Source organism: Osmerus eperlanus, chromosome 2 (assembly GCF_963692335.1).
Source record: "Osmerus eperlanus chromosome 2, fOsmEpe2.1, whole genome shotgun sequence".
Classification (NCBI taxonomy): Eukaryota; Metazoa; Chordata; class Actinopteri; order Osmeriformes; family Osmeridae; genus Osmerus; species Osmerus eperlanus.
Window position 1 is genome coordinate 23,945,452 of NC_085019.1, and position 26,048 is coordinate 23,971,499.

General features: G+C 50.2%; 1 protein-coding gene across 3 annotated transcripts; it reads right to left on the reverse strand.

Annotated features, from left to right (window-relative positions):
• Positions 1-1,158: 1,158 nt before the first annotated feature.
• On the reverse strand, positions 1,159-21,482 carry med25 (mediator complex subunit 25). 3 transcript variants are annotated; one of them, XM_062480473.1, is made up of 20 exons: positions 21,135-21,482; positions 19,716-19,864; positions 19,581-19,626; positions 19,308-19,432; positions 19,084-19,182; positions 18,466-18,586; positions 17,877-18,036; positions 17,437-17,561; positions 16,941-17,016; positions 16,548-16,819; positions 15,970-16,062; positions 14,681-14,763; positions 13,187-13,244; positions 12,960-13,067; positions 12,193-12,366; positions 10,925-11,032; positions 9,429-9,500; positions 8,643-8,813; positions 2,637-2,751; positions 1,159-1,475 (listed from the first exon to the last, which is right to left on the reverse strand). In XM_062480473.1, the coding sequence occupies exons 2-20, from the start codon at positions 19,838-19,840 to the stop codon at positions 1,372-1,374; spliced, it is 2,235 nt and encodes a 744-aa protein (XP_062336457.1). In that variant the 5' UTR covers positions 19,841-19,864; positions 21,135-21,482; the 3' UTR covers positions 1,159-1,371. The 3 variants fall into 3 exon arrangements, with proteins under 3 accessions (XP_062336457.1, XP_062336456.1, XP_062336458.1); XM_062480472.1 differs by having other exon boundaries at positions 14,681-14,766; positions 21,135-21,481; XM_062480474.1 differs by lacking the exon at positions 9,429-9,500 and having other exon boundaries at positions 14,681-14,766; positions 21,135-21,480.
• Between the last annotated feature and the right edge of the window lie 4,566 nt (positions 21,483-26,048).

Genomic DNA, 26,048 nt, shown 5'->3' on the forward strand with positions numbered 1-26,048 from the left:
CACAATGACTGATGGGTCAGAATGACCCGAAGATAACACAAGGGTTAAAAACACACACACCACCGAAACCAAGAGTGGAAGTGGGAGATGACGAACAGCTGCTTGCTGAGTGGAACATCATCTAGTTTCTGAGGGACGAGTGTGTCTGTGGGAGTGCATGTGTGAGAGAGAGAGCTTCAGAACAAGCTTAGAAACAAGAAGCCAGTGTCACGGTATCTTAGCAACCGTCTCTGTCGCCCAGGTGACGGGGAATGACATCACTTCCTGTCCGTTCGAGCGAGCGCCCGAGTACACAGTAAGTGTGTTCGGTTCCGTTTATCCGGGGAAGGAGGAAAACCTGCAGAAGCTTTGGAGAGTAAAGTTAACGTGAATCCTGTTTACCCTTCTGATGTGTATCCTGTACAACACCAATGTCCACACATTTGATTTGAAGCACACATTACCACATACAGTATTTCTGATGTCGAGACACATCCTGGGCCCTGGAATATCCCCCTGCTACATATTCGATCCTTCGACTCAACTGAATGTTTTAAATCTATGCTACTCTACTCATGCATGTAAATTGTCCTAAGATGCATGGAGACTGAATAGTGATGAATTAGGTGTTTTATAATATATGTGGATAGGTGTTTTATAGTAAATGTGGTGTTTTGTACATTTGAGAGTGGAAAGTTCTTTGGTAACTGGTGTTGTTTTTAAATGTGCTCTAGAAACAACCGCTGGTCCACGTCGACTGACACACCTGCACTCAGAAAAGGGGTGATATAACTAAGTAACTGTATGTCATAGTTGACATAAAACCATCTCTCCGAATGTGAGGGTCTGCTCTGGGTCCTGACTGTGCGAGGCTGTGTGGTCGTGCCTTCAGCCTGGACGGTCGCTCTGCCAGGGACGGCACGGTCGCTCTGCCAGGGACGGCACGGTCGCTCTGCCAGGGACGGCACGGCCAAGTGATGCCATCTGGTAGAGAGACTTGGCACGAGGGAGCCCTCTATGGTTCTGCGACATATTGGAGTAGTTAAAATTAACACTGTGACACATTTTGGCATTGAAAAGACAGAGCCATCCCACACTGCTGCTTGGAAGTTCATGTACAGTCTGAAAGGTCTCGAGGATGTACGACTTTCCTTCACAAAAAAGTATCTTAATCTTAAAAGTATTTTAACTTTTTATTATTTAAACATCGTAAGTACTTCAAACAAAACTTCAGGAAAGTAAAACCTCAATAAAAAATGACTTTTTATATCAACAATACAAGAATATGAAGCAGGGGTAAGTGTAATAATTATTCCTCTGAAAGGGGGTGTGGATTCATGTGCACAGTCTGAAACAGCAGCTTGTGGAACCAAGTCTCTGGGGGGTCGGAGGTCAAATAAGGTCCATGAGTATCTCGTCCTCCATGACGCTGGAGACTTGAGGCATCCCTGGACCCTGCGCAGATCCCCTCGGACCGGCTCCCATCAGCATCTGGCCTGCACCGCAGACACACAGGGACATGAGGTTAGCCACCGCACACAGGGACATGAGGTCAGCTACCGCACACAGGGATATGAGGTTAGCTACCACACACAGGGACATGAGGTTAGCTACCGCACACAGGGACATGAGGTTAGCCACCGCACACAGGGACATGAGATTAGCTACCACACACAGGGACATGAGGTCAGCTACCGCACACAGGGACATGAGGTTAGCTACCACACACAGGGACATGAGGTTAGCCACCGCACACAGGGATATGAGGTTAGCCACCGCACACAGGGATATGAGGTTAGCCACCGCACACAGGGATATGAGGTTAGCCACCGCACACAGGGACATGAGGTTAGCCACCGCACACAGGGACATGAGGTTAGCCACCGCACACAGGGACATGAGGTTAGCTACCACACACAGGGATATGAGGTTAGCCACCGCACACAGGGACATGAGGTTAGCCACCGCACACAGGGATATGAGGTTAGCCACCGCACACAGGGACATGAGGTTAGCCACCGCACACAGGAACATGAGGTTAGCTACCACACACAGGGACATGAGGTTAGCTACCACACACAGGGACATGAAGTTAGCCACCGCACACAGGGACATGAGGTTAGCCACCGCACACAGGTACATGAGGTTAGCTACCACACACAGGGACATGAGGTTAGCCACCGCACACAGGGACATGAGGTTAGCCACCGCACACAGGGACATGAGGTTAGCCACCGCACACAGGGACATGAGGTTAGCCACCGCACACAGGGACATGAGGTTAGCCACCGCACACAGGGATATGAGGTTAGCCACCGCACACAGGGATATGAGGTTAGCCACCGCACACAGGGACATGAGGTTAGCCACCGCACACAGGTACATGAGGTCAGCTACCACACACAGGGATATGAGGTTAGCCACCGCACACAGGGACATGAGGTTAGCCACCGCACACAGGGACATGAGGTTAGCCAATGCACACAGGGACCCAGTGCTGGGTAGGACCGAGTCTCTACAGGGACACAGCGCTGGGTAGGACCAACTCTCTACAGGGACACAGCACTGGGTAGGACCAACTCTCTACAGGGACACAGCGCTGGGTAGGACCAACTCTCTACAGGGACACAGCGCTGGGTAGGACGGCTGTTCCTCACCTCCGAGAGGCTGGCGCCACTGCGCCTGCATCTGAGCGCCCCCTCCTGGGGTGGGGTGGACGAGCTGCTGGCCCAGGCCCTGGTGAGACATCATCCCCTGCATGTGGGGCCCCTGCTGAGGAGACAGATATACGCCTTTATAGATATACACCGTCACTATAGATATACACCACGCCATTATAGATATACACCACGCCATTATAGATATACACCGTCACTATAGATATACACCACGCCATTATAGATATACACCACGCCATTATAGATATACACCGTCACTATAGATATACACCACGCCATTATAGGTATACACCGTCACTATAGATATACACCACGCCATTATAGATATACACCGTCACTATAGATATACACCATGCCATTATAGGTATACACCGTCACTATAGATATACACCACGCCATTATAGATATACACCGTCACTATAGATATACACCACGCCATTAGATATACACCGTCACTATAGATATACACCATGCCATTATAGGTATACACCGTCACTATAGATATACACCACGCCATTATAGGTATACACCGTCACTATAGATATACACCACGCCATTATAGATATACACCGTCACTATAGATATACACCACGCCATTATAGATATACACCGTCACTATAGATATACACCACGCCATTATAGGTATACACCGTCACTATAGATATACACCACGCCATTATAGATATACACCGTCACTATAGATATACACCGTCACTATAGATATACACCACGCCATTATAGGTATACACCGTCACTATAGATATACACCACGCCATTATAGATATACACCGTCACTATAGATATACACCACGCCATTATAGATATACACCGTCACTATAGATATACACCACGCCATTATAGGTATACACCGTCACTATAGATATACATCACGCCATTATAGGTATACACCGTCACTATAGATATACACCACGCCATTATAGATATACACCGTCACTATAGATATACACCATGCCATTATAGGTATACACCGTCACTATAGATATACACCACGCCATTATAGATATACACCGTCACTATAGATATACACCACGCCATTATAGGTATACACCGTCACTATAGATATACACCACGCCATTATAGGTATACACCGTCACTATAGATATACACCACGCCATTATAGATATACACCGTCACTATAGATATACACCACGCCATTATAGATATACACCGTCACTATAGATATACACCACGCCATTATAGGTATACACCGTCACTATAGATATACACCACGCCATTATAGATATACACCGTCACTATAAATATAAACCACGCCATTATAGGTATACACCGTCACTATAAATATAAACCACGCCATTATAGATATACACCGTCACTATAAATATACACCACGCCATTATAGATATACACCGTCACTATAAATATAAACCACGCCATTATAGGTATACACCGTCACTATAGATATACACCACGCCATTATAGGTATACACCGTCACTATAGATATACACCACGCCATTATAGGTATACACCGTCACTATAGATATAAACCACGCCATTATAGATATACACCGTCACTATAAATATACACCACGCCATTATAGATATACACCGTCACTATAAATATACACCACGCCATTATAGATATACACTGCCACTATAAATATACACCACGCCATTATAGATATACACCGTCACTATAAATATAAACCACGCCATTATAGATATACACCGTCACTATAAATATACACCACGCCATTATAGATATACACCGCCACTATAAATATACACCACGCCATTATAGATATACACCGTCACTATAAATATACACCACGCCATTATAGATATACACCGTCACTATAAATATACACCACGCCATTATAGATATACACCGTCACTATAGATATACACCACGCCTTTATAGATATACACCGTCACTATAAATATACACCACGCCATTATAGATATACACCACACCATTATAGATATACACCGTCACTATAGATATACACCACACCATTAAAGATATACACCGTCACTATAGATATACAGTTAGGTCCATAAGTATTTGGACATATAATGGCGTGGTGTATATTTATAGTGACGGTGTATATCTATAAAGGAGTGGTGTACAGTTATGTCCATAAATATTTGGACATTGACACAATTTTCATCATTTTGGCTCTGTATACCACCACAATGGATTTGAAATGAAACAATCAAGATGTGCTTTAAGTGCAGACTTTCAGCTTTAATTTCATGGTATTTACATCCAAATCAGGTGAACGGTGTAGGAATTACAATACATTTTATATGTGGCCCCCCCCTTTTTAAGGGACCAAAAGTAATTGGACAATTGGCTGCTCAGCTGTTCCATGGCCAGGTGTATGTTATTCCCTCATAAAGGGAGTTCGTTATTTCATTGACAAGGAGCAGATAAAAGGTCTAGAGTTCATTTCAAGTATGGTATTTGTGTTTGGAATCTGTTGCTGTCAACTCTCAATATGAAGTCCAAAGAGCTGTCACCATCAGTGAAGCAAGCCATCGTTAGGCTGAAAAATCAAAACAAACCTATCAGAGAGATAGCAAAAACATTAGGTGTGGCCAAATCAACTGTTTGGTACATTCTTAAAAAGAAAGAACGCACTGGTGAGCTCAGCAACACCAAAAGACCCGGAAGACCACGGAAAACAACTGTGGTGGATGACAGAAGAATTCTTTCCCTGGTGAAGAAAAACCCCTTCACAACAGTTGGCCAGATCAAGAACACTCTCCAGGAGGTAGGCGTATCTGTGTCAAAGTCAACAATTAAGAGAAGACTTCACCAGAGTAAATACAGAGGGTTCACCACAAGATGTAAACCATTGGTGAGTCTCAAAAACAGGAAGACCAGATTAGAGTTTGCCAAAAAACATCTAAAAAACCCTGTACAGTTCTGGAACAACATCCTATGGACAGATGAGACCAAGATCAACTTGTACCAGAATGATGGGAAGAGAAGAGTATGGAGAAGGGAAGGAACTGCTCATGATCCAAAGCATACCACCTCATCAGTGAAGCATGGTGGAGGTAGTGTTATGGCGTGGGCATGTGTGGCTGCCAATGGAACTGGTTCCCTTGTATTTATCGATGATGTGACTGCTGACAAAAGCAGTAGGATGAATTCTGAAGTGTTTCTGGCAATATTATCTGCTCAGATTCAGCCAAATGCTTCAGAACTCATAGGACGGCGCTTCACAGTGCAGATGGACAATGACCCGAAGCATACTGCGAAAGCAACCAAAGAGTTTTTTAAGGCAAAGAAGTGGAATGTTCTGCAATGGCCAAGTCAATCACCTGACCTAAATCCAATTGAGCATGCATTTCACTTGCTAAAGACAAAACTGAAGGGAAAGTGCCCCAAGAACAAGCAGGAACTGAAGACAGTTGCAGTAGAGGCCTGGCAGAGCATCACCAGGGACGAAACCCAGCGTCTGGTGATGTCTATGGGTTCCAGACTTCAGGCTGTCATTGACTGCAAAGGATTTGCAACCAAGTATTAAAAGTGACAATTAGATTTATGATTATGTTAGTTTGTCCAATTACTTTTGGTCCCTTAAAAAGGGGGGGGCCACATATAAAATGTGTTGTAATTCCTACACCGTTCACCTGATTTGGATGTAAATACCCTGAAATTAAAGCTGAAAGTCTGCACTTAAAGCACATCTTGATTGTTTCATTTCAAATCCATTGTGGTGGTATACAGAGCCAAAATGATGAAAATTGTGTCAATGTCCAAATATTTATGGACCTAACTGTACACCACTCCTTTATAGATATACACCGTCACTATAAATATACACCACGCCATTATAGATATACACCGTCACTATAGATATACACCACACCATTAGAGATATACACCGTCACTATAGATATACACGACGCCATTAAAGATATACACCGTCACTATAGCAGGGCTCCAGACTAACTTTTTCCCTTGGTTGCACTGGTGCGCCTAACTTTTTTTAATTTAGGTGCACCAGCACAAAATTTAGGTGCACCCAGATTTTTCCTTGCGTCGCCACAATTTCAAGGTCACCTTTTTATCACGCTCCATATACATTCATATATATTATGTAAATGACCTTAAACAAGAATAAGGTGTAGGTAAATATTGGTTTTATTTGCCGCACAATTAAACTGTATATAAAAATATTTTAACTGCTTCACTGAGCTGCCAAACTAAAACATTGCAAGCAAAATAAAACATTTTAAAATAGAAAGTGCTACAGTTTAAAAGTGCTTCCCTGAACTGAGACCTAACATTTCATGGCTCAAAGTCTTATAGCGGGTCTCCCCTTGCTGTCGCATGCCCTGCAGATGGCCAACACCTGTAATTTGGCTTTCTTGCCCTTTGGCCTTGGCTAAACCAGCTTGCCACACTCTCCCTAGCATCAACATCCTAGCTCCATGGGTTAGCTCCATGGCCCAGCTCCGTAACTCAGGGGTGGGCAATTAATTTTGACAAGGTGCCACATGAGAAACCTGAAATGTGTTGGAGGGCCGCATCAACGATAACTTGAACTTAATTCTGCTCACTATTCATTTTCCCCCATTGTAAAAAGCAGTAAAGTATATATTTTGATTAGCTGCTACTGGTTATCAGAAGAATAAGGATATTCTGTAAATATTTATATAAATATTTTACATGTTGGTCAACTAGGAAAAGACTATCGAAGTAACAGTAAAAACTAAAATAATCATTACATCAGTGTTTCATTTTATTTGTAACTAGTTAATCTTCACCAACACTGAAAAGTTGTTTTGCAGTATGTTAAAGATACGCAATTGATCAACTTTATACAAAAAGCAATACTTTTTTGCAGTTCATTTTGTTATGTGAGAGGAATCCAGTGGGCTTGAACAAGTGCATCGAAATCTGGCTGAATGTCTGAGGTGGATATGCGAAGGACAGCTGACAGGTGATGATCCGAGTGTGCAATATAACTAGCAAACCATCAGCCCGCGCCCACTGAATCAGTCAAGTTCTTATTATGTCCGCGTTAGTTTTTTTCTTGAGTCCCTTAGTGCCGATTCAAATTGTAATCCTTCAACACAGCGACCTGTTCTCCAAAACTAAGAACACAGCTTTGACTTTGACCTCAGTAAACAGATACTTAGAAGTCCATGTCTTGTTAAAAACTCTACATTCTGTATAAACCTTTCGTTTTTCATTTTCGAGGGCTAACCACCAAACTCTCCTGTCGGTGAGGTTGCGCAAGCGCACGTATGTAAATTGCCTGATCACTAGTGTTTCAGGACTACATATTTACAACCGCTCAACACATGTATTTATTTTTAATTTTTGATTTACCTCACGCGGGCCGGATCTCTGTCTCTGATTAGTTTAGACCACGATATGATCCAACCATGAGTGCGAGTTCCGTCAAAGAAGAAACAAATGCTTCGTTCCTGGAGAGGCAGCGGATGCGAGGAGGTTAGGTGCACCGGTGCGACCTAGTAAAAATTTTAGTCGCACCCGTACAAATTTTGGTCGCACTCTAGAGCCCTGTATAGATATACACCACGCCAATATAGATATACACCATGCCATTATAGATATACACCGTCACTATAGATATACACCATGCCATTATAGATATACACCACGCTAGTCAGCTTTCTTAATCCCCGGGGTAAAAATCTAATCGTCATAGCAGCCAGATACATACATCTAAAGAAGACAACAGGTACATAAACACTATTAGAATATGGTCAAATACTACGTCAACATCACAGCGTGCAAACTGATTATAACAATATGTAAACAGGAAGGCGAGTTCCAGTTTAGTTCAGCAGTACAGGTTCAAATGAAGATGAACATTCACAAACTTCTTAGTCAGGTCATGAGAGTATACCAGACAGGACTTATCGAGGCAGTATTAACTGATTAATCTGCTGTGATTAGTCTGGTGACACAGTCAGTAAACACGTCACAGGAAGACAGTCAAAGGCTGTATTCTTACTGGCTGCTGTTGGCTGAGCAGTAGACTGCGCAGCTGTGGATTGGCTCCTGGATTTGGAAGGCGAAGCATAGCCCCCTGGGGCGGGGCTTGGCCACCCTGAGCGACCTGATTGGGCGGGGCGCCGGTGACTGGAGGCTGCTGATTGGCTGCGCCTGCGGCTCTCATCGTCATCTGCGGTGAGGGGGGGGGGGGGGAGGTTAGCGAGGGGACAGGAGACAGGCAGCTGGAGACCAGAATGGAGAAATAGAAAGAGAGAGGGGAGAGAGAGAGTCAAGGGAGAGACACAGAGAGGGAGGGAGAGATGGACAGAGAGGGGGGAGACAGAGAGAGATACAGAGAGAGGGAGGGAGAGGGGAGAGACAGAGAGCGAGAGGGAGGGAGAGGGCAGAGACACAGAGAGAGGGAGGGAGAGGGGAGAGACAGAGAGAAAGAGAAGGGATAGACAGAGAGCGAGAGGGAGGGCAGAGACGCAGAGAGAGACAGGGGAGAGAGAGAGGGACAGAGTCAAGGGAGAGAGAGGGAGTGACAGAGAGTCAAGGCAGAGAGAGACGGAGAGATGTGCATCATTTCTCTCCTCACAGGAGTGAGGTGCTCTGCAGGACTCAGCATGAGGGAGGTTCAGAACATGGCAGCTGCTGCAGACTGCACCCTCACAGGGGCTCTTCTGTGTGTGTGTGTGTGTCTGTGTGTAGGGCACTGGGGGTGAGTGTAGGCCACTGGTGGTATGGGCGTGTGTGTGTAGGATGTGTGTGTAGTGTATATATATGTGAGAGATGTAACTCTCACCAGGTTGATCTGTTTGTGTTGATCCTCCATCATAGAGACCTGACTAAGAGGAGACATACCCCCCACCACAGACTGGTGCAGGGGGGGGGGGGGAAGAGGAGGAAAGAGGTGGAGGAAAAGAGGTGGAGGAGGAAGAAGGATGAGGGGTGGGAGTGGGAGGATAGAGGAAGAGTGTTGGAGATGGGAGGAGGTGTTGGAGATGGGAGGTGTTGGAGATGGGAGGTGTTGGAGATGGGAGGTGGTGTTGGAGATGGGAGGAGGTGTTGGAGATGGGAGGAGGTGTGGGAGATGGGTGGTGTTGGAGATGGGAGGAGGTGTTGGAGATGGAAGGTGGTGTTGGAGATGGGAGGAGGTGTTGGAGATGGGAGGAGGTGTGGGAGATGGGTGGTGTTGGAGATGGGAGGAGGTGTTGGAGATGGAAGGTGGTGTTGGAGATGGGAGGAGGTGTTGGAGATGGGAGGAGGTGTTGGAGATGGGAGGAGGTGTTGGAGATGGAAGGTGGTGTTGGAGATGGGAGGAGGTGTTGGAGATGGGAGGAGGTGTTGGAGATGGGAGGAGGTGTTGGAGATGGGAGGAGGTGTTGGAGATGGGAGGAGGTGTTGGAGATGGGAGGAGGTGTTGGAGATGAGAGGAGGTGTTGGAGATGGGAGGAGGTGTTGGAGATGAGAGGAGGTGTTGGAGATGAGAGGAGGTGTTGGAGATGAGAGGAGGTGTTGGAGATGAGAGGAGGTGTTGGAGATGAGAGGTGTTGGAGATGGGAGGTGGTGTTGGAGATGGGAGGAGGTGTTGGAGATGAGAGGAGGTGTTGGAGATGGGAGGAGGTGTTGGAGATGAGAGGAGGTGTTGGAGATGGGAGGAGGTGTTGGAGATGGGAGGAGGTGTTGGAGATGGGAGGAGGTGTTGGAGATGGGAGGTGTTGGAGATGGGAGGAGGTGTTGGAGATGGGAGGAGGTGTTGGAGATGAGAGGAGGTGTTGGAGATGGGAGGAGGTGTTGGAGATGGGAGGAGGTGTTGGAGATGGGAGGAGGTGTTGGAGATGAGAGGAGGTGTTGGAGATGGGAGGAGGTGTTGGAGATGGGAGGAGGTGTTGGAGATGGGAGGAGGTGTTGGAGATGAGAGGAGGTGTTGGAGATGGGAGGAGGTGTTGGAGATGAGAGGAGGTGTTGGAGATGGGAGGAGGTGTTGGAGAAAAGGAAACAGGGTTAATAAGGCATGCAGACATCACAGTGTCCCAGGTGTAAAGGAGAGACAGGAGACCACGCTGCAGTCAGCCCACGTGTGTGTTTTATATATAGGTCTACAGGAGGTACAGCTGGAGAGTATGTAGGGTGTGTGTGAGCGTTGGGTGTGTTTATGTATAGGGTGTTATGTGTGTGTGTGTGAGTGTAGGATGCAGCTGGAGTGTATGAGGGGTCAGAGTAATGAGAGAGCAAGGGAAGGGATGAGGAGAAGAGAGAGTGTGTGTGTGTGTGACTCTGCAGGGCAGGGGTCTGTACCTGCTGCTGGACGTTGCCGTGGGAGACAGGGATGGGTCCAGTGGGTCTGTTGAGGAAGTTCTGGTTGGAGGGCACCTGTCCCGGCACCATGGGGCCTCCAGAGCCCAGCTGGGGGAAGGAGGACAGTGAGAGCAGCCCTCCGTGAGAGCAGCCCTCCGTGAGAGCAGCCCTCCGTGAGAGCAGCCCTCCGTGAGAGCAGCCCTCCGTGAGAGCAGCCCTCCGTGAGAGCAGCCCTCCGTGAGAGCAGCCCTCCGTGAGAGCAGCCCTCCGTGAGAGCAGCCCTCTGTGAGAGCAGCCCTCTGTGAGAGCAGCCCTCCGTGAGAGCAGCCCTCCGTGAGAGCAGCCCTCCGTGAGAGCAGCCCTCCGTGAGAGCAGCCCTCTGAGAGCAGCCCTCCGTGAGAGCAGCCCTCCGTGAGAGCAGCCCTCCGTGAGAGCAGCCCTCTGTGAGAGCAGCCCTCTGTGAGAGCAGCCCTCTGGGGCCAGACGCCCACACGCTACACAGCCCTGAGACTGCAGCACCTGCACCCTGACACACACAAACACCTCCCCTACCTGGACAAGATGCATTATAATCGTTCTGTTTATTTTCACTGGCCGTGGTCTTCCAGCCTGCACTAGTAGATGTTTGTTGGAACAGTTATGTAAGGTTTCTGAGAAAATATTTAGTTGTGTGTGGCTGAACAGGCGACGCAAAATCGCATCTAGCGACAAGTCCAAGTCTCTGCTCTGCATCCTTACACAAAACAGCCCTTAACAACTATCAAGACATGATTCTTTAATAGCCTTTGAAATCCCCTATAAACAAGGCAGCGGTAAATATGTAATGACAGTGTTGGGATTGCATGTCCTCCTTCTGAAGGCCTCAGTCGACACAGACCACGCTCTGCTACCTGCATGGTCTGGTGCCGTCTGGTGCTGAGCAGGGAGCAGCAGCGTGGCAGGACACTGGAAACGTAGAGATAACGCAGCTAGTCAAGAGCTCTAACCACCGAGCTGCCCTCTCCATCCTCTCTCACTCCCCCTCCTGTCCTCCCTCCATCCTCTCTCACTCCCCCTCCATCCTCTCTCACTCCCCCTCCATCCTCTCTCACTCCCCCTCCCTCCCTCCCTCCATCCCCCTTATACCCTGTCTCCCCTCCCTCCCTCCCCCTTATACCCTGTCTCCCCTCCCTCCCCCTTATACCCTGTCTCCCCTCCCTCCCTCCCCCTTATACCCTGTCCCCCCTCCCTCCCTCCCCCTTATACCCTGTCCCCCCTCCCTCTCCTACCGAGCGGTGCTGCTGGACCTGCTTGTGGTTGGTGATGACCTGGCGGATGCCGTTGACAAAGCCGCTCTGGTCGTTGGGGATGAGCCCCATGAAGATCCTCTTCTTGGAGGAGTAGAGGAGCATGAGCACGCGCACCTCACAGGGGGCACTGTGGGGGAAGTGCACACAGCCCGCCTGCAGGGGTCACAGGTCAGGGGTCACAGATCAGGGGTCACAGGTCAGGGGTCAGGTTCACAGCGTTCCATTCAAGAACCTAGAACCTACCATCTGAAATGGGGTAGATCTACTTCAGAATGTTTCATCTCGGGCAACAACATAAATACTTTATGGGATTTGATAAGGAAGCTTATCCACTTGCTGAGGGAATTATAATATTGTTGATGGTGTTGTCTACACATCAGTGGACCTTCTTATATAATCTTCATTTATATTCGATGGGAAAATGACAGGCCGCAGCTGGCCAGGCAGAAATACAATGCCATGTAACTAGAACACAGTCAAGCTCAACAGCAGCACTTTCTCCTACACTGGTGACAAGGAACACACACGTTGCATCAGTGCGTAGTGGCGGTTCACAGCCCCCTCTAGAGGCTTGGTGCCTACACTGCGCTCACATTCACTCCTCCTAGTGGACAGAGGTGGGACCTGCACTCCGTCCTAACATTGGAAACGTGTAGGAGCCATCATGAGGATGGTGGGGAAGCTGGCTTGGCATTAGCATGCACTGAAAAGTGCTGCGGGAAACCCTGCTTAGCAGCCGTCCTTACAAATCCATTAGCCATGATGCGGTAGAGTCCCTTCAGCGACTCCACGTCTTTGTTGGTGAAGAGAAACTGAACCATTCTAGAGTTCCTGAAGAGAGGACCCAGGGTCGTCTGGGGAGAGAGACAAAGTTAACCTCCTTACTAAAAATACATAAACACATTTATCCTGGAGCGCGCACACACACACACACACACACACACACACACACACACACAACAAGTCCTCTCACCAGTAACTGTTGTGGAATCAGCTGCATGATCAGTTTCTGTGGCCACTGGTCAGCATTCCTGTCAGAAGATATACACAGTCACCTCCACATCTCCTCAGTCACCTCCACAGCTCCTCACAGTCACCTCCACAGCTCCTCAGTCACCTCCACAGCTCCTCAGTCACCTCCACAGCTCCTCAGTCACCTCCACAGCTCCTCAGTCACCTCCACATCTCCTCAGTCACCTCCACAGCTCCTCACAGTCACCTCCTCACAGTCACCTCCACAGCTCCTCAGTCACCTCCACAGTCACCTCCACATCTCCTCAGTCACCTCCACAGCTCCTCAGTCACCTCCACAGCTCCTCACAGTCACCTCCACAGCTCCACAGTCACCTCCACAGCTCCTCAGTCACCTCCACAGTCACCTCCACAGCTCCTCAGTCACCTCCACATCTCCTCAGTCACCTCCACAGCTCCTCACAGTCACCTCCTCACAGTCACCTCCACAGCTCCTCAGTCACCTCCACAGCTCCTCAGTCACCTCCACATCTCCTCACAGTCACCTCCTCACAGTCACCTCCACAGTCACCTCCACATCTCCTCACAGTCACCTCCTCACAGTCACCTCCTCACAGTCACCTCCTCACAGTCACCTCCTCAGTCACCTCCACAGCTCCTCAGTCACCTCCACAGCTCCTCACAGTCACCTCCTCACAGTCACCTCCTCACAGTCACCTCCACAGCTCCTCAGTCACCTCCACATCTCCTGACAGTCACCTCCACATCTCCTCACAGTCACCTCCACAGCTCCACAGTCACCTCCTGACAGTCACCTCCTGACAGTCACCTCCTCAGTCACCTCCTGACAGTCACCTCCTCACAGTCACCTCCTCACAGTCACCTCCTCACAGTCACCTCCTCACAGTCACCTCCTCACAGTCACCTCCTCACAGTCACCTCCTCACAGTCACCTCCTCACAGTCACCTCCTCACAGTCACCTCCACAGCTCCTCACAGTCACCTCCACAGCTCCTCAGTCACCTCCACAGCTCCTCACAGTCACCTCCACAGCTCCTGACAGTCACCTCCTCACAGTCACCTCCTCGCAGTCACCTCCTCGCAGTCACCTCCTCGCAGTCACCTCCTCGCAGTCACCTCCTCGCAGTCACCTCCTCGCAGTCACCTCCTCGCAGTCACCTCCTCGCAGTCACCTCCTCGCAGTCACCTCCTCGCAGTCACCTCCTCGCAGTCACCTCCTCGCAGTCACCTCCTCGCAGTCACCTCCTCGCAGTCACCTCCTCGCAGTCACCTCCTCGCAGTCACCTCCTCGCAGTCACCTCATCACAGTCACCTCCTCACAGTCACCTCCTCACAGTCACCTCCTCACAGTCACCTCCTCGCAGTCACCTCCTCACAGTCACCTCCAGAGCTCCTCACAGTCACCTCATCACAGTCACCTCCACATCTCCTCACAGTCACCTCCACATCTCCTCACAGTCCCCTCCATACTCACAGATTCTCTCCCTGGTTCACCTGGACCTGGCAGGGTAGCGAGCGGGTGAGTTTGGTGTTGGAATCCATAGATGCAGCTTTGGGCTTCTGAAGGGATGAAAGGAGAGAGGGGGGGGAGGGAGGGAGGGAGGAGAGAGGGGGGAGGGAGGAGATAGCGGGGGGACAAAAGGGCAGAGGGAGGTTTGGAAGTTAACATACACAGTGGACAAGGGGAAAGTAGTCTCCCATCCCGGGAGGGGGGGGGGGGGGGGGGGGGCTAACTGATTGGAACCTTCAAGCAGAACCTCCAGAACATGACAAACAGCCTTGTAAGCATCACAATCTAAACAGGGTCGATAACACCACACCCTCTGGGATAAGAAGAAGCACTGTTCATCTTCAGCCGATCAATACTGGATCAATACTTGATCAAATCCATATCGGTCAGGCCCATCTGCCCACTACCACAGGCTTTCCGTCCTGAGGATGTACGTGGGACTGATGCTGCACGCTACAGGGCCAGACAGGACACCAGCCTGGAAGACAATGGCCACAACTAATACAGCCTGTGTAGCCTGGACACTAGATACCATCTGCTGCAGGACAAGCCTGTTTCCTGTCCCCTGGTGTGTTAGACAGCTGTAGTACCTGCTGCAGTACAAGCCTGTTTCCTGTCCCCTGGTGTGTTAGCCAGCTGTAGTACCTGCTGCAGTACAAGCCTGTTTCCTGTCCCCTGGTGTGTTAGCCAGCTGTAGTACCTGCTGCAGGACAAGCCTGTTGGTGTGTCAGCAGGCTGTAAGTCCCGTCGAACAGCCTGCAACCTGTTATGTCTCTTAGCACCTGACTCCAGCGGCCTGTCACTAGATATGGATCAGGATGAAGGCTTAGAAGCACCCAGGCCTCATTAGACAGGCAGGACGTGCTTGTCCCCCCGGGCGTGGGTTCTGTCAGCCAGGTCGATCATGGAGCCAAACCAATTGTAGTTCAAGCACAACAACAATCTTGTTCGATTCATCAGAAGATAATGAATCAAGTCAAATAACAGGGTTGCTGAAGTCAGTGGTTACTAGTAATAAATAAAGCATGTCCCTGGCCCCAGAGCGGGCCCCAGAGCATTTCCCTGGCCCCAGAGCGGGCCCCAGAGCATTTCCCTGGCCCCAGAGCGGGCACCAGAGCATGTCCCTGGGCCCAGAGCGGGCCCCAGAGCATGTCCCTGGCCCCAGAGCGGGCCCCAGAGCATGTCCCTGGGCCCAGAGCAGGCACCAGAGCAGGACTGAGCCTCCAGCTGAACCAGGTCATCGTTGCCCTCACCTCCTGCCACTCCAGAACACCACTCCATGCTACTATCTTATTGGCTACTCCTTGCTGCGGCTGTCCAATCGCGTTGGCTGCAGATACACCAGGCTGTGGGGGCAAGAGGGTGGGGTCAGGAGAGAGAACACAACATTAGAATAATGACATGTTATAGGGCAGCAGGGCTGGGTAACAGGGCAGCAGGGCTGGGTTATAGGGCAGCAGGGCTGGGTTATAGGGCAGCAGGGCTGGGTTATAGGGCAGCAGGGCTGGGTTAAAGGGCAGCAGGGCTGGGTAACAGGGCAGCAGGGCTGTGTAACAGGGCAGCAGGGCTAGGTTACAGGGCAGCAGGGCTGGGTAACAGGGCAGCAGGGCTGGGTAACAGGGCAGCAGGGCTGGGTTATAGGGCAGCAGGGCTGGGTAACAGGGCAGCAGGGCTGGGTAACAGGGCAGCAGGGCTGGGTTATAGGGCAGCAGGGCTGGGTAACAGGGCAGCAGGGCTGGGTTATAGGGCAGCAGGGCTGGGTAACAGGGCAGCAGGGCTGGGTAACAGGGCAGCAGGGCTGGGTTATGGGACAGCAGGGCTGGGCTCCTACCATGCCAGGCTGTGAGGAGGGCGGGGGCTGCTGGTTCACCGAGGGCTGCTGTTGGGGGGGAGGCACTTGCTGCTGATTGGGTGCTGGCGGCCCCGGGGGCGGCCCCTGCTGCAGCTGGCTGGGAGGGGGCTGTTGCTGGGGCATCATGGGAGTGGAGACGGTGGTGACGGTGGCCAGGCTGGGCTGGATGGAGGGAGCCAGCTTCACCCCAGCTACGGAGGGCAGGCCGGGCTGGCCGCTGAAGGGAGGCCCCGGGTTCCCCATGCCTGGGACTGGAGGAAACAGCAGTCAGCACACAGTAGAGAGAGTCGTGATGCAGCTATGTGGTGGAAACAGGGAGAGAGACAGGATGGAGACAGGAGGGAGAGGTAGGAGAGAGAGTGGAAGACTCACAACGACTCTTCTGGTTGTTGGCGGCCTCTACAGCCATCTGGGCCGCTGCCTGGGCAGCGTTGAGGGAGGCTGCAGCCTGGGAGAGGGAGGGAGAGAGTCAGACCCCACCCAGGAGCCCTGAACACAGCCCACCCAGGAGCCCTGAACACAGCCCACCCAGGAGCCCTGAACACAGCCCACCCAGGAGCCCTGAACACAGCCCACCCAGGAGCCCTGAACACAGCCCACCCAGGAGCCCTGAACACAGCCCACCCAGGAGCCCTGAACACAGCCCACCCAGGAGCCCTGAACACAGCCCACCCAGGAGCCCTGAACACAGCCCACCCAGGAGCCCTGAACACAGCCCACCCAGGAGCCCTGAACACAGCCCACCCAGGAGCCCTGAACACAGCCCACCCAGGAGCCCTGAACACAGCCCACCCAGGAGCCCTGAACACCCTGGAGCCCTCTGAAGTCAACAGCAAACAGACGGATGTCCTTCCGGAGAGTTCTGTACCTGGTATGGATGGGACGTGCTTATTGGAGGAGGAGGCTGGGGTGCAGCTCCAAGAGGCTGGCTGACGGACAGAGGCTGGGGGGGGAGGACTGCCTTCAGGGGGCCTGGCCCTCCTCCTGCAGACACTACCACACACACACACAATCAGCACAAAACATTTATCTAAAACATTTATCTAATTCTCATCTGGATCTAGTTAGTCTAACATTACATTTACATTTAGTCATTTAGCAGACGCTCTTATCCAGGGCGACTTAGATTAAGTACAGGGACATTCCCCCCGAGGCAAGTAGGGTGAAGTGCCTTGCCCAAGGACACAACGTCATTTGGCAAGGCCGGGAATCAAACTGGCAACCTTCAGATCACTAGCCCGATTCCCTAACCGCTCAGCCACCTGACTCCTCCACATTACGTTGTGTGTGGTTAGTGTTGTGCCTTACGGGGAAGAGCGATGCCCCGCACCAGCACCATGTGGAACGGGTCTTGGCTGTAGTCTAGGTGGGGGGGCTCTGCCGGGCCGGACACGGGCGACGCCCTCTCAAACAGCGCCCGCAACGCCGGAAGCTTCCGCGGAGCCACCACAGAGAAGTGGATCCCTCTCTGGAGAGACAGGCTGAGTTAGAGCAGCTACTGGGCAGAGCGATGGAGGAAGGAGACATGGAGGAGCAGGCCAGAGCGATGGAGGAAGGGGACATGGAGGAGCAGGGCAGAGTGATGGAGGAAGGAGACATGGAGGAGCAGGGCAGAGTGATGGAGGAAGGGGGCATGGAGGAGCAGGGCAGAGTGATGGAGGAAGGAGACATGGAGGAGCAGGGCAGAGTGATGGAGGAAGGGGGCATGGAGGAGCAGGGCATAGTGATGGAGGAAGGAGACATGGAGGAACAGGGCAGAGCGATGGAGGAAGGGGACATGGAGGAGCAGGGCAGAGCGATGGAGGAAGGGGGCATGGAGGAGCAGGGCAGAGTGATGGAGGAAGGGGGCATGGAGGAGCAGGGCAGAGGAGGGGACAGGCTGTCTGTGGTTCCTCACATCTCTGATGATCTTCACCAGACTGTCGGCGGTGCAGCCCGTGTAGCTGACGCTCTCCACAGCCGGCAGCAGGTAAGGGGGGGAGTTACACAGCAGGACACACACCTTGTGGGTCTGGCCTCTGGAACACAGGTGAGAGAGAGGCCTGGTGTTAGCTGGGGGCTGCGTGTGTGGGGGACTGGAGGCTGCGTGTGTGGGGGACTGGAGGCTGCGTGTGTGGGGGACTGGAGGCTGCGTGTGTGGGGGACTGGAGGCTGCGTGTGTGGGGGACTGGAGGCTGTGTGTGTGGGGGACTGGAGGCTGCGTGTGTGGGGGACTGGAGGCTGTGTGTGTGGGGGACTGGAGGCTGCGTGTGTGGGGGACTGGAGGCTGCGTGTGTGGGGGACTGGAGGCTGCGTGTGTGGGGGACTGGAGGCTGCGTGTGTGGGGGACTGGAGGCTGCGTGTGTGGGGGACTGGAGGCTGTGTGTGTGGGGGACTGGAGGCTGCGTGTGTGGGGGACTGGAGGCTGTGTGTGTGGGGGACTGGAGGCTGCGTGTGTGTGTTTTTCCCAGAGACTGTGTGTCCTTGTTTCTGTACAGTGAGGTCTGTGGGAGGGCAGTTGCCCTGGACTACTCACATTTGCTCCCTCATCTTCTTGAAGTCATCAAACAGCTGCAGGGCCACAGACAGGCCCTCTGCTATGAGGCTGCAGCTCTCCGCACCCCCTCCCATGAACCTGGGGAGCCAACGTTCACACTGTCACACGGCAGGTTTAGAACACACCCCCCCTGATCCCACACTGGATGATTGGAAACAGGAAGCAGATCCTTCTTTCGAGTCCTGGTTTTGACAACCACTTACTGAATGCTGTCGATCCAGGACACAAACTCGAATGCAGAGCTGGTCGGTGCGAGACACTGGACATAGGACTCTGGAGCACAGTCCACTGTGTTAAACACCACCAGGCCATACTGGGAGCCCCCATACTGGAGGGAGAGAGGGAGAGATGAGATAGGGGGACAGAGGATTGTGGGAGAAAGCAAGCGAGAAAGAAAGAGAGATAGAGAGCATCGTGTCTTGTTACTGTCACAGAAGTCCTGTACACTCGGCAGCGGAAGCTAAGTGGAAACTCACGTCTCCTCCAAAATCTGTCTCTGCAGGCGGCCCTCCGTTGAAGTACCTGTGGTCATCAGAGGCCAGACATGAACTCAGGACTCAGGCAGGACAGTGACATGAAAAACGTCTGATTTCCATGTCTACGGTACTTACTCAATGGCAGGTAAGATGTAGTTTTTTCTCAGGGATTCGAAATAGGGGCCGAGATTGGCTGTTCCTTCAATGACAAACACCACATCAGCCACCTGATTGGCTCCGGGTTTAGTGGGCGGGTCCATGGGCCCGAACCTGCCACAATCAGACTAGAGACAGGAAAGATCAGCGTGTTAAAGGGAAGTGTACCGTCCTTGTTCAGGGTAGACACAAAATGGAGGGTTACTGTTGGGTATCTTACGGTCTAAGTCTCGATCAGTCATCAGAGTTCAAAAGGAGAGCCCTGGAACTAGAGCAAGGTCTGATGCTAACAGTTTATTGTTAGCATCAGTTGTTTACTTAATGGCTACGGCCTTGGTTTCTACTATCCGAGACAGTCTCTGCTAAAAGTTTGTGTTGCTACATTACAGCGGAGTTGCGGAACTATTTTGTGTTGGCGGAGACAGATACATGATTACATAATCAAAAATCATAGTCCGTTACCTTTGATAGCCTAACTAATAAATGGTTCTTGTTGAACTATTGTATAAAAGCAACATCACACGAGAGGGAGCGCGTTGTGGCTGTCATTTGGTCGTAGATACATGTGCTGAAGATGATTCCAGCCGTGCTGATACTGATGATGTTGCGACTCATTTTTAACCAACATAGAGCTAACTAGCCTAAATGGCTAATGTTTCCAGTAGAGAACGACAACGATCAAGTGCACAACCACAGCTAACCATCATATTAAATAAAGACTGCCTTATAACGAGTGATTATTATAGTCTTGTTCGTTAACAATAACAATAAGTATTTGTTAGAAAATGCAGTGTGCATATTGTAACATCGCGATTCTAGGCGTGAAACGCTAAGACTAGACTATTCGTTTTGAATCACACGGGAAATTGCATCAAAATCCTGGTGGTACAGTACGGTCGGTATGCCTCCATTCCACCTAGCTAGCTCCTAAAGTAGCCAGTTAGCTATTTTAGCTAGGTTAGCATTCTAATCGTTAACAGTGTGGGAGAAGGTATAAACTATCAACAAATAGTAAAATATTCTGTCATAGCAGGGGTTATATTCAAACTCTTAACGCGAGTTTTCGATAAAAATGCCAACAAAGAATAGATTAAGACAATTTTAGGTGCGTTGTAGCTTGCAACAAGGCTAGCTATAGTTCAGCTGATTAGAGTAAAGCTACTTAAGAGCTAATATAGATTGAATCACTCGATGTTGTGATGTGTAGCGTCTACCAATACCGTAAATCCACACGAACAAAACTGAACAAGAACATACCTAGTTCGCCATGTACAAAGCTGGGCACCGCAGGGCGGCCACGTAATAAATGCTAGCTGCTAGCTACCACCAGATGAGGGTTAGCTTGCTAACGTTACTAACAAAAAAGTAAATCAATTAATTTAACATCAGCCTACTCACCTGTTTGTATCACACTGTCAGCACAGCCGTTTGTGAGTAGTCCAAGTAAGGGACTGCAATTTTCTATGGAAAGTTTAATACACAAAACCTATTTTCATTTTGACACAAAGTGTCAGGGCGCTCCGCCACAATCACAAATCTAGTTTTCGGTTATCGTCTCATCGGTGCTTTAGAACCACCACCAGGAGTGTTTAATCAAATGTCAAACAAATGATACATTGCTATAGATTTCAGATAGCTGCCACCCGTAATCGTAATGCTTGTTTTACTAATAACTCTGGCGAAAAATAAATCTAGTAGTCATACGGTGTACTACGAACCTAGCAGAAGGCAGGCCTATTCTCAGAAGTTATGCTAAATGTTAATATTTTTTGGTAGATGGACTGTTTTGCCGTCGTTCTACACCAGAGGTCAGTATATTCTCCGGTATTATTATTAGTGTCTAGTAGGAACTATAATTCCTCAACTCTCATTTTACCACACCGGGCTTTTAACAGCCTATGCGTAGGCTGTTACGCGTAGCTAAATACATAGTTCACACAAATTAGTTGGTCCTGAGAGATCATTTGCACAGAACTGGCACATTTAACTTCCCTAATTGTTTGGGAAACGTGCATTGGCTTCTCTCAGAAACTGGACTCCAACTTTAGTTATAATAACATAAACCTTATTATAATAGGCCTACTATTTGAGCCGGAATGACTTCAGTAGCAGACATCCATTAACCCTTGTGTTATCTTCGGGTCATTCTGACCCATCAGTCATTGTGACCCACCGTCGTATTGCGACAAATTTACCGCATACAAAGACAAAGTGAAGCATTTTCTTTTAACAGCTAGGCTGTCTCAGACCCCCCACATTGCGATGGTTAAAATAAAATTATTTTAATTTGTTTTTGTATTGGGTAAAATTGGGTAAACACAACGATGGTTCGTTATGAACCTTTGGGTCATGTGACCCGAAGGCAGCACGAGGGTTAAGGATTTGTTAAGTATTGTGGTAGGCTGTGCTGTTTTAAGAACATTCTCATTGTAACCTCCATCTATTTATGTCTTCTGTCAAATGTGTTGTCATGTTGTTTATGTCAAACAGGAAGGCCTCTAGCTCAAATGCACCGCCTTTGTTACAAGTCATGTTTTCTACCCACCTATTTCTTTCGCGCTGGAACAACACACATAATTACTGGCGCTGCCTTCGGTGAGCGAACCTGCTGTCAAATCAGTACGATGTGCCTGAAGCTAACCTGCGCTGGGAACACAACGGCACCGTGTCTCTCTCACTCCGACAATAGCATCTATTCCCCCATGGCATGGGCCAGCTAGCCAGCCAGCCCAACTCAGAAAGAAGCAAAGGGCTTCCGATCTCATCAAACTCAAAATCCTTTTCACAAAAACAATGTTCTGAATCAATTTAACCCAATGAAATGGAGTGCGGTTTGCTGTGGGCAAAAGCTGTGTTTGTGTTTGGGTGGTGTAGAGGGCCGGCCGGATTCTTGCAGTGACCCAAGGAAGGTTCATCGGATGGAGAGTGCGCCTGTGGCTAAAATCAAATAAACCCACACACAAGCCTTTCATTCAGGCTTGAGCACAGCTGCCAGATTACATCTAAATGCGGGACCCCGTGCGCGCGGCCATGCCTTATTAAGCAACTTGGCTGTTTCCTGTTGCACAAATGGATACTCTGCGTCTCGCGCTGTTTTTAAATAGTGCACTGCCCCGGTTTTACATTACATTACATTACATTTACATTACATTTAGTCATCTAGCAGACGCTCTTATCCAGAGCGACTTACAGTAAGTACAGGGACATTCCCCCCGAGGCAAGTAGGGTGAAGTGCCTTGCCCAAGGACACAACGTCATTTTTCACAGCCGGGAATCGAACCGGTAACCTTCAGATTACTAGCCCGACTCCCTAACCGCTCAGCCACCTGACTCCCTACACCCTTTTATTCACCGTTATTAAAACGGCCTGCTCTTCAGTCCGTGTTTCAAATGCAGGCTCTGGTATTGTGTATATTTTTAATATCACCCATTGAAAATCAGAAGGATATCCCTATTGCTAGAAAGCCTATTTGAATAATGGATTTTGGTGTTTTAAAAACCCATCGACACTGTATGACTATGTTTAGCCTGTGTTCTGCTCCTCTCTCCCACCAACCGTCTCTGGAGGAGGGGATCCCTCTCTGAATTGCTCCTCCCAAGGTTTCTTCCATTTTTTTTTTTTTCTCCTGTTGAGAGTTTTTTGGGAGTTTTTCCTTGTCTTCCTTGAGGGTTTAGGTTGGTTGAGGGGCAGTTCTATGGGCATATGTGAAGCCCTCTGTGACATGCTTGCGTGTAAAAAGGGCTATACAAATAAATTTGATTTGATTTGATTTGATTATTTGGTTCTTGATCAGTTGTGGTAGGTGTCTTAAGGTGTAAGACTCACCTGTCTGGGGCCCCAGGTGGAGGGGGAGGGTCTCTCGCCAGCCCTCCAGCTGGTGGAGGGGAGCAGATGGCCTCTCACCACAGGTAATCACCACTGACACACCGACACACAGAACTGGGTTATGAGAATGAACACTGGATTAGGATGGTCTCTCCTGTACTCCTTGCACCGTGATGATGTGGTCTGCAGGATCTGGGCCGGACCTGAGAGCGAGCATGAGGAAGTACTGTACCGCTCCTACGCCACAAATAACGCTGTGTTGTTACATCTGGACACAGCTGACACGTACAGTACTTATTAAATGACCTCATTCCCTCCAATTAAATACAATAAAGTACAATATTAACCACTGAGCAGCCTCCAAAGAAAACACATTCATTTTTAATGAGATAACAGAATGCATTACCATTACATCGTCCGTAACACTAATGCTCAGCTGACAGTTTACTAATAAATACCTCCAGTGTTATAGAAACAGTTCTATACTGTGAACACCTCCCCCAGTCTGGCTCACCCTCCCTTCCACTCTGCCTCTTTCAGCTCACTGAACTGAGTGAAATGTCTTTCCGACTAAATGATTTTTTTCCCTTTTTTTTTTTTTGCACGGTGGGAAAGTTGCCATGGAGACAGCAGATCCCCCCTCCCTCCCACCCCTCCTCCCACTTCTCTCTCTCCTCTCTTTTTTTCTCTGCCCCCCCCCCCCCCCCCCCAACCCCTCAGCAGTTCATGGCTTTGTAGCTGTGCTAACTGGCATGTCGACACTTCAGTGTGTGTTTGTGTGTGTGTCCCTAGCTTCGAGCGGTTCTCACGCTGTGCGGTGTGGTTGGGCTGCAGGTGCCCTGATCGCCCCACGGTGAGTGTGTCTATATACAGACCTGTCCTCCTCTTCCACCTCCCTCCCCTCCTCCTCACGCTCTGCTCTCTTTCCTGCTCTCTGCTCGTGTTCCTCATTTCATTCCTCCTTGTCCCCCGGCTACTCCCCCCCCCTCTCTCTCTCTCTCTCCCTCTCTCTCTCTCCCTCTCTCTCTCTCCCTCTCTCCCTCCCTTTCTCTCTCCCTCTCTCTCTCTCCCTCCCTTTCTCTCTCCCTCTACCATTGTTTTCCTTTACTCTTTTAATCCTATTCCCCCCTTCTTTGTCTGTGCTCTCTCACACACATGGCCGTCCTCCCTCCTGCGAGGTAGGAGATGTGGACAGGCTCCTCTAGAGTGCTGACTGGGGCCGTTCAGTGTTCTGTGCTGCTCATTCAGAGGATCACCACAGGACTGCCCTGATTGATCTGAACTCTGAGAAAGACCCAGTGTAGGACCAGGCAGCAGAACCAGGCAGCAGAACCAGGCAGCAGGACCAGGCAGCAGGACCAGGCAGCAGGACCAGGCAGCAGGACCAGGGAGGAGAACCAGGCAGCAGGACCAGGCAGCAGGACCAGGCAGCAGGACCAGGCAGCAGGACCAGGGAGGAGAACCAGGCAGCAGGACCAGGCAGCAGGACCAGGCAGCAGGACCAGGCAGCAGGACCAGGCAGCAGGACCAGGCAGCAGGACCAGGCAGCAGGACCAGGGAGGAGAACCAGGCAGCAGGACCAGGGAGGAGAACCAGGGGACAGGAACAGAGACAGACAGGTCCAGGGACAGGACCAGGGTGCAGGAGGATGGAGCAGGAGGATGGAGCAGGACCAGAGAGACACACAGGCCAGGCAGCCCTGCTCCACAATAAAGAATTCATGACAAAGTGACTAAATAATTACACATGACTTAATGCAAGGGAGACAGAAAGAGAGAGAGCGAGAGAGGATGAGATAAAGAGGGTGAGAGGGAGATGGAGGGTCAGAGAAATATTCAGGGGATAGACAGTCTAGGACCAGTACTGTGTAGGACCCAGAACTGTGTAGGCCCAGTGCTGTGTAGGACCAATACTGTGTAGGACCAATACTGTAGGCCCAGTGCTGTGTAGGCCCAGTGCTGTGTAGGACCAATACTGTAGGCCCAGTGCTGTGTAGGCCCAGTGCTGTGTAGGACCAATACTGTGTAGGACCAATACTGTAGGCCCAGTGCTGTGTAGGACCAATACTGTGTAGGACCAATACTGTAGGCCCAGTGCTGTGTAGGACCAATACTGTGTAGGACCAGTACTGTGTAGGACCCAGAACTGTGTAGGCCCAGTGCTGTGTAGGACCAATACTGTGTAGGACCAGTACTGTGTAGGACCCAGAACTGTGTAGGCCCAGTGCTGTGTAGGCCCAGTGCTGTGTAGGACCCAGAACTGTGTAGGACCAATACTGTGTAGGACCAGTACTGTGTAGGCCCAGTGCTGTGTAGGACCAATACTGTGTAGGACCAGTACTGTGTAGGACCAGTACTGTGTAGGACCAGTATTGTGTAGGACCAGTACTGTGTAGGCCCAGACCTGGTTAACAGACACTCTTGAGGCTGCTGGATGATACATATCCTTTATTTCCATAATCAGCTTCAACCACACCACTTCCGACA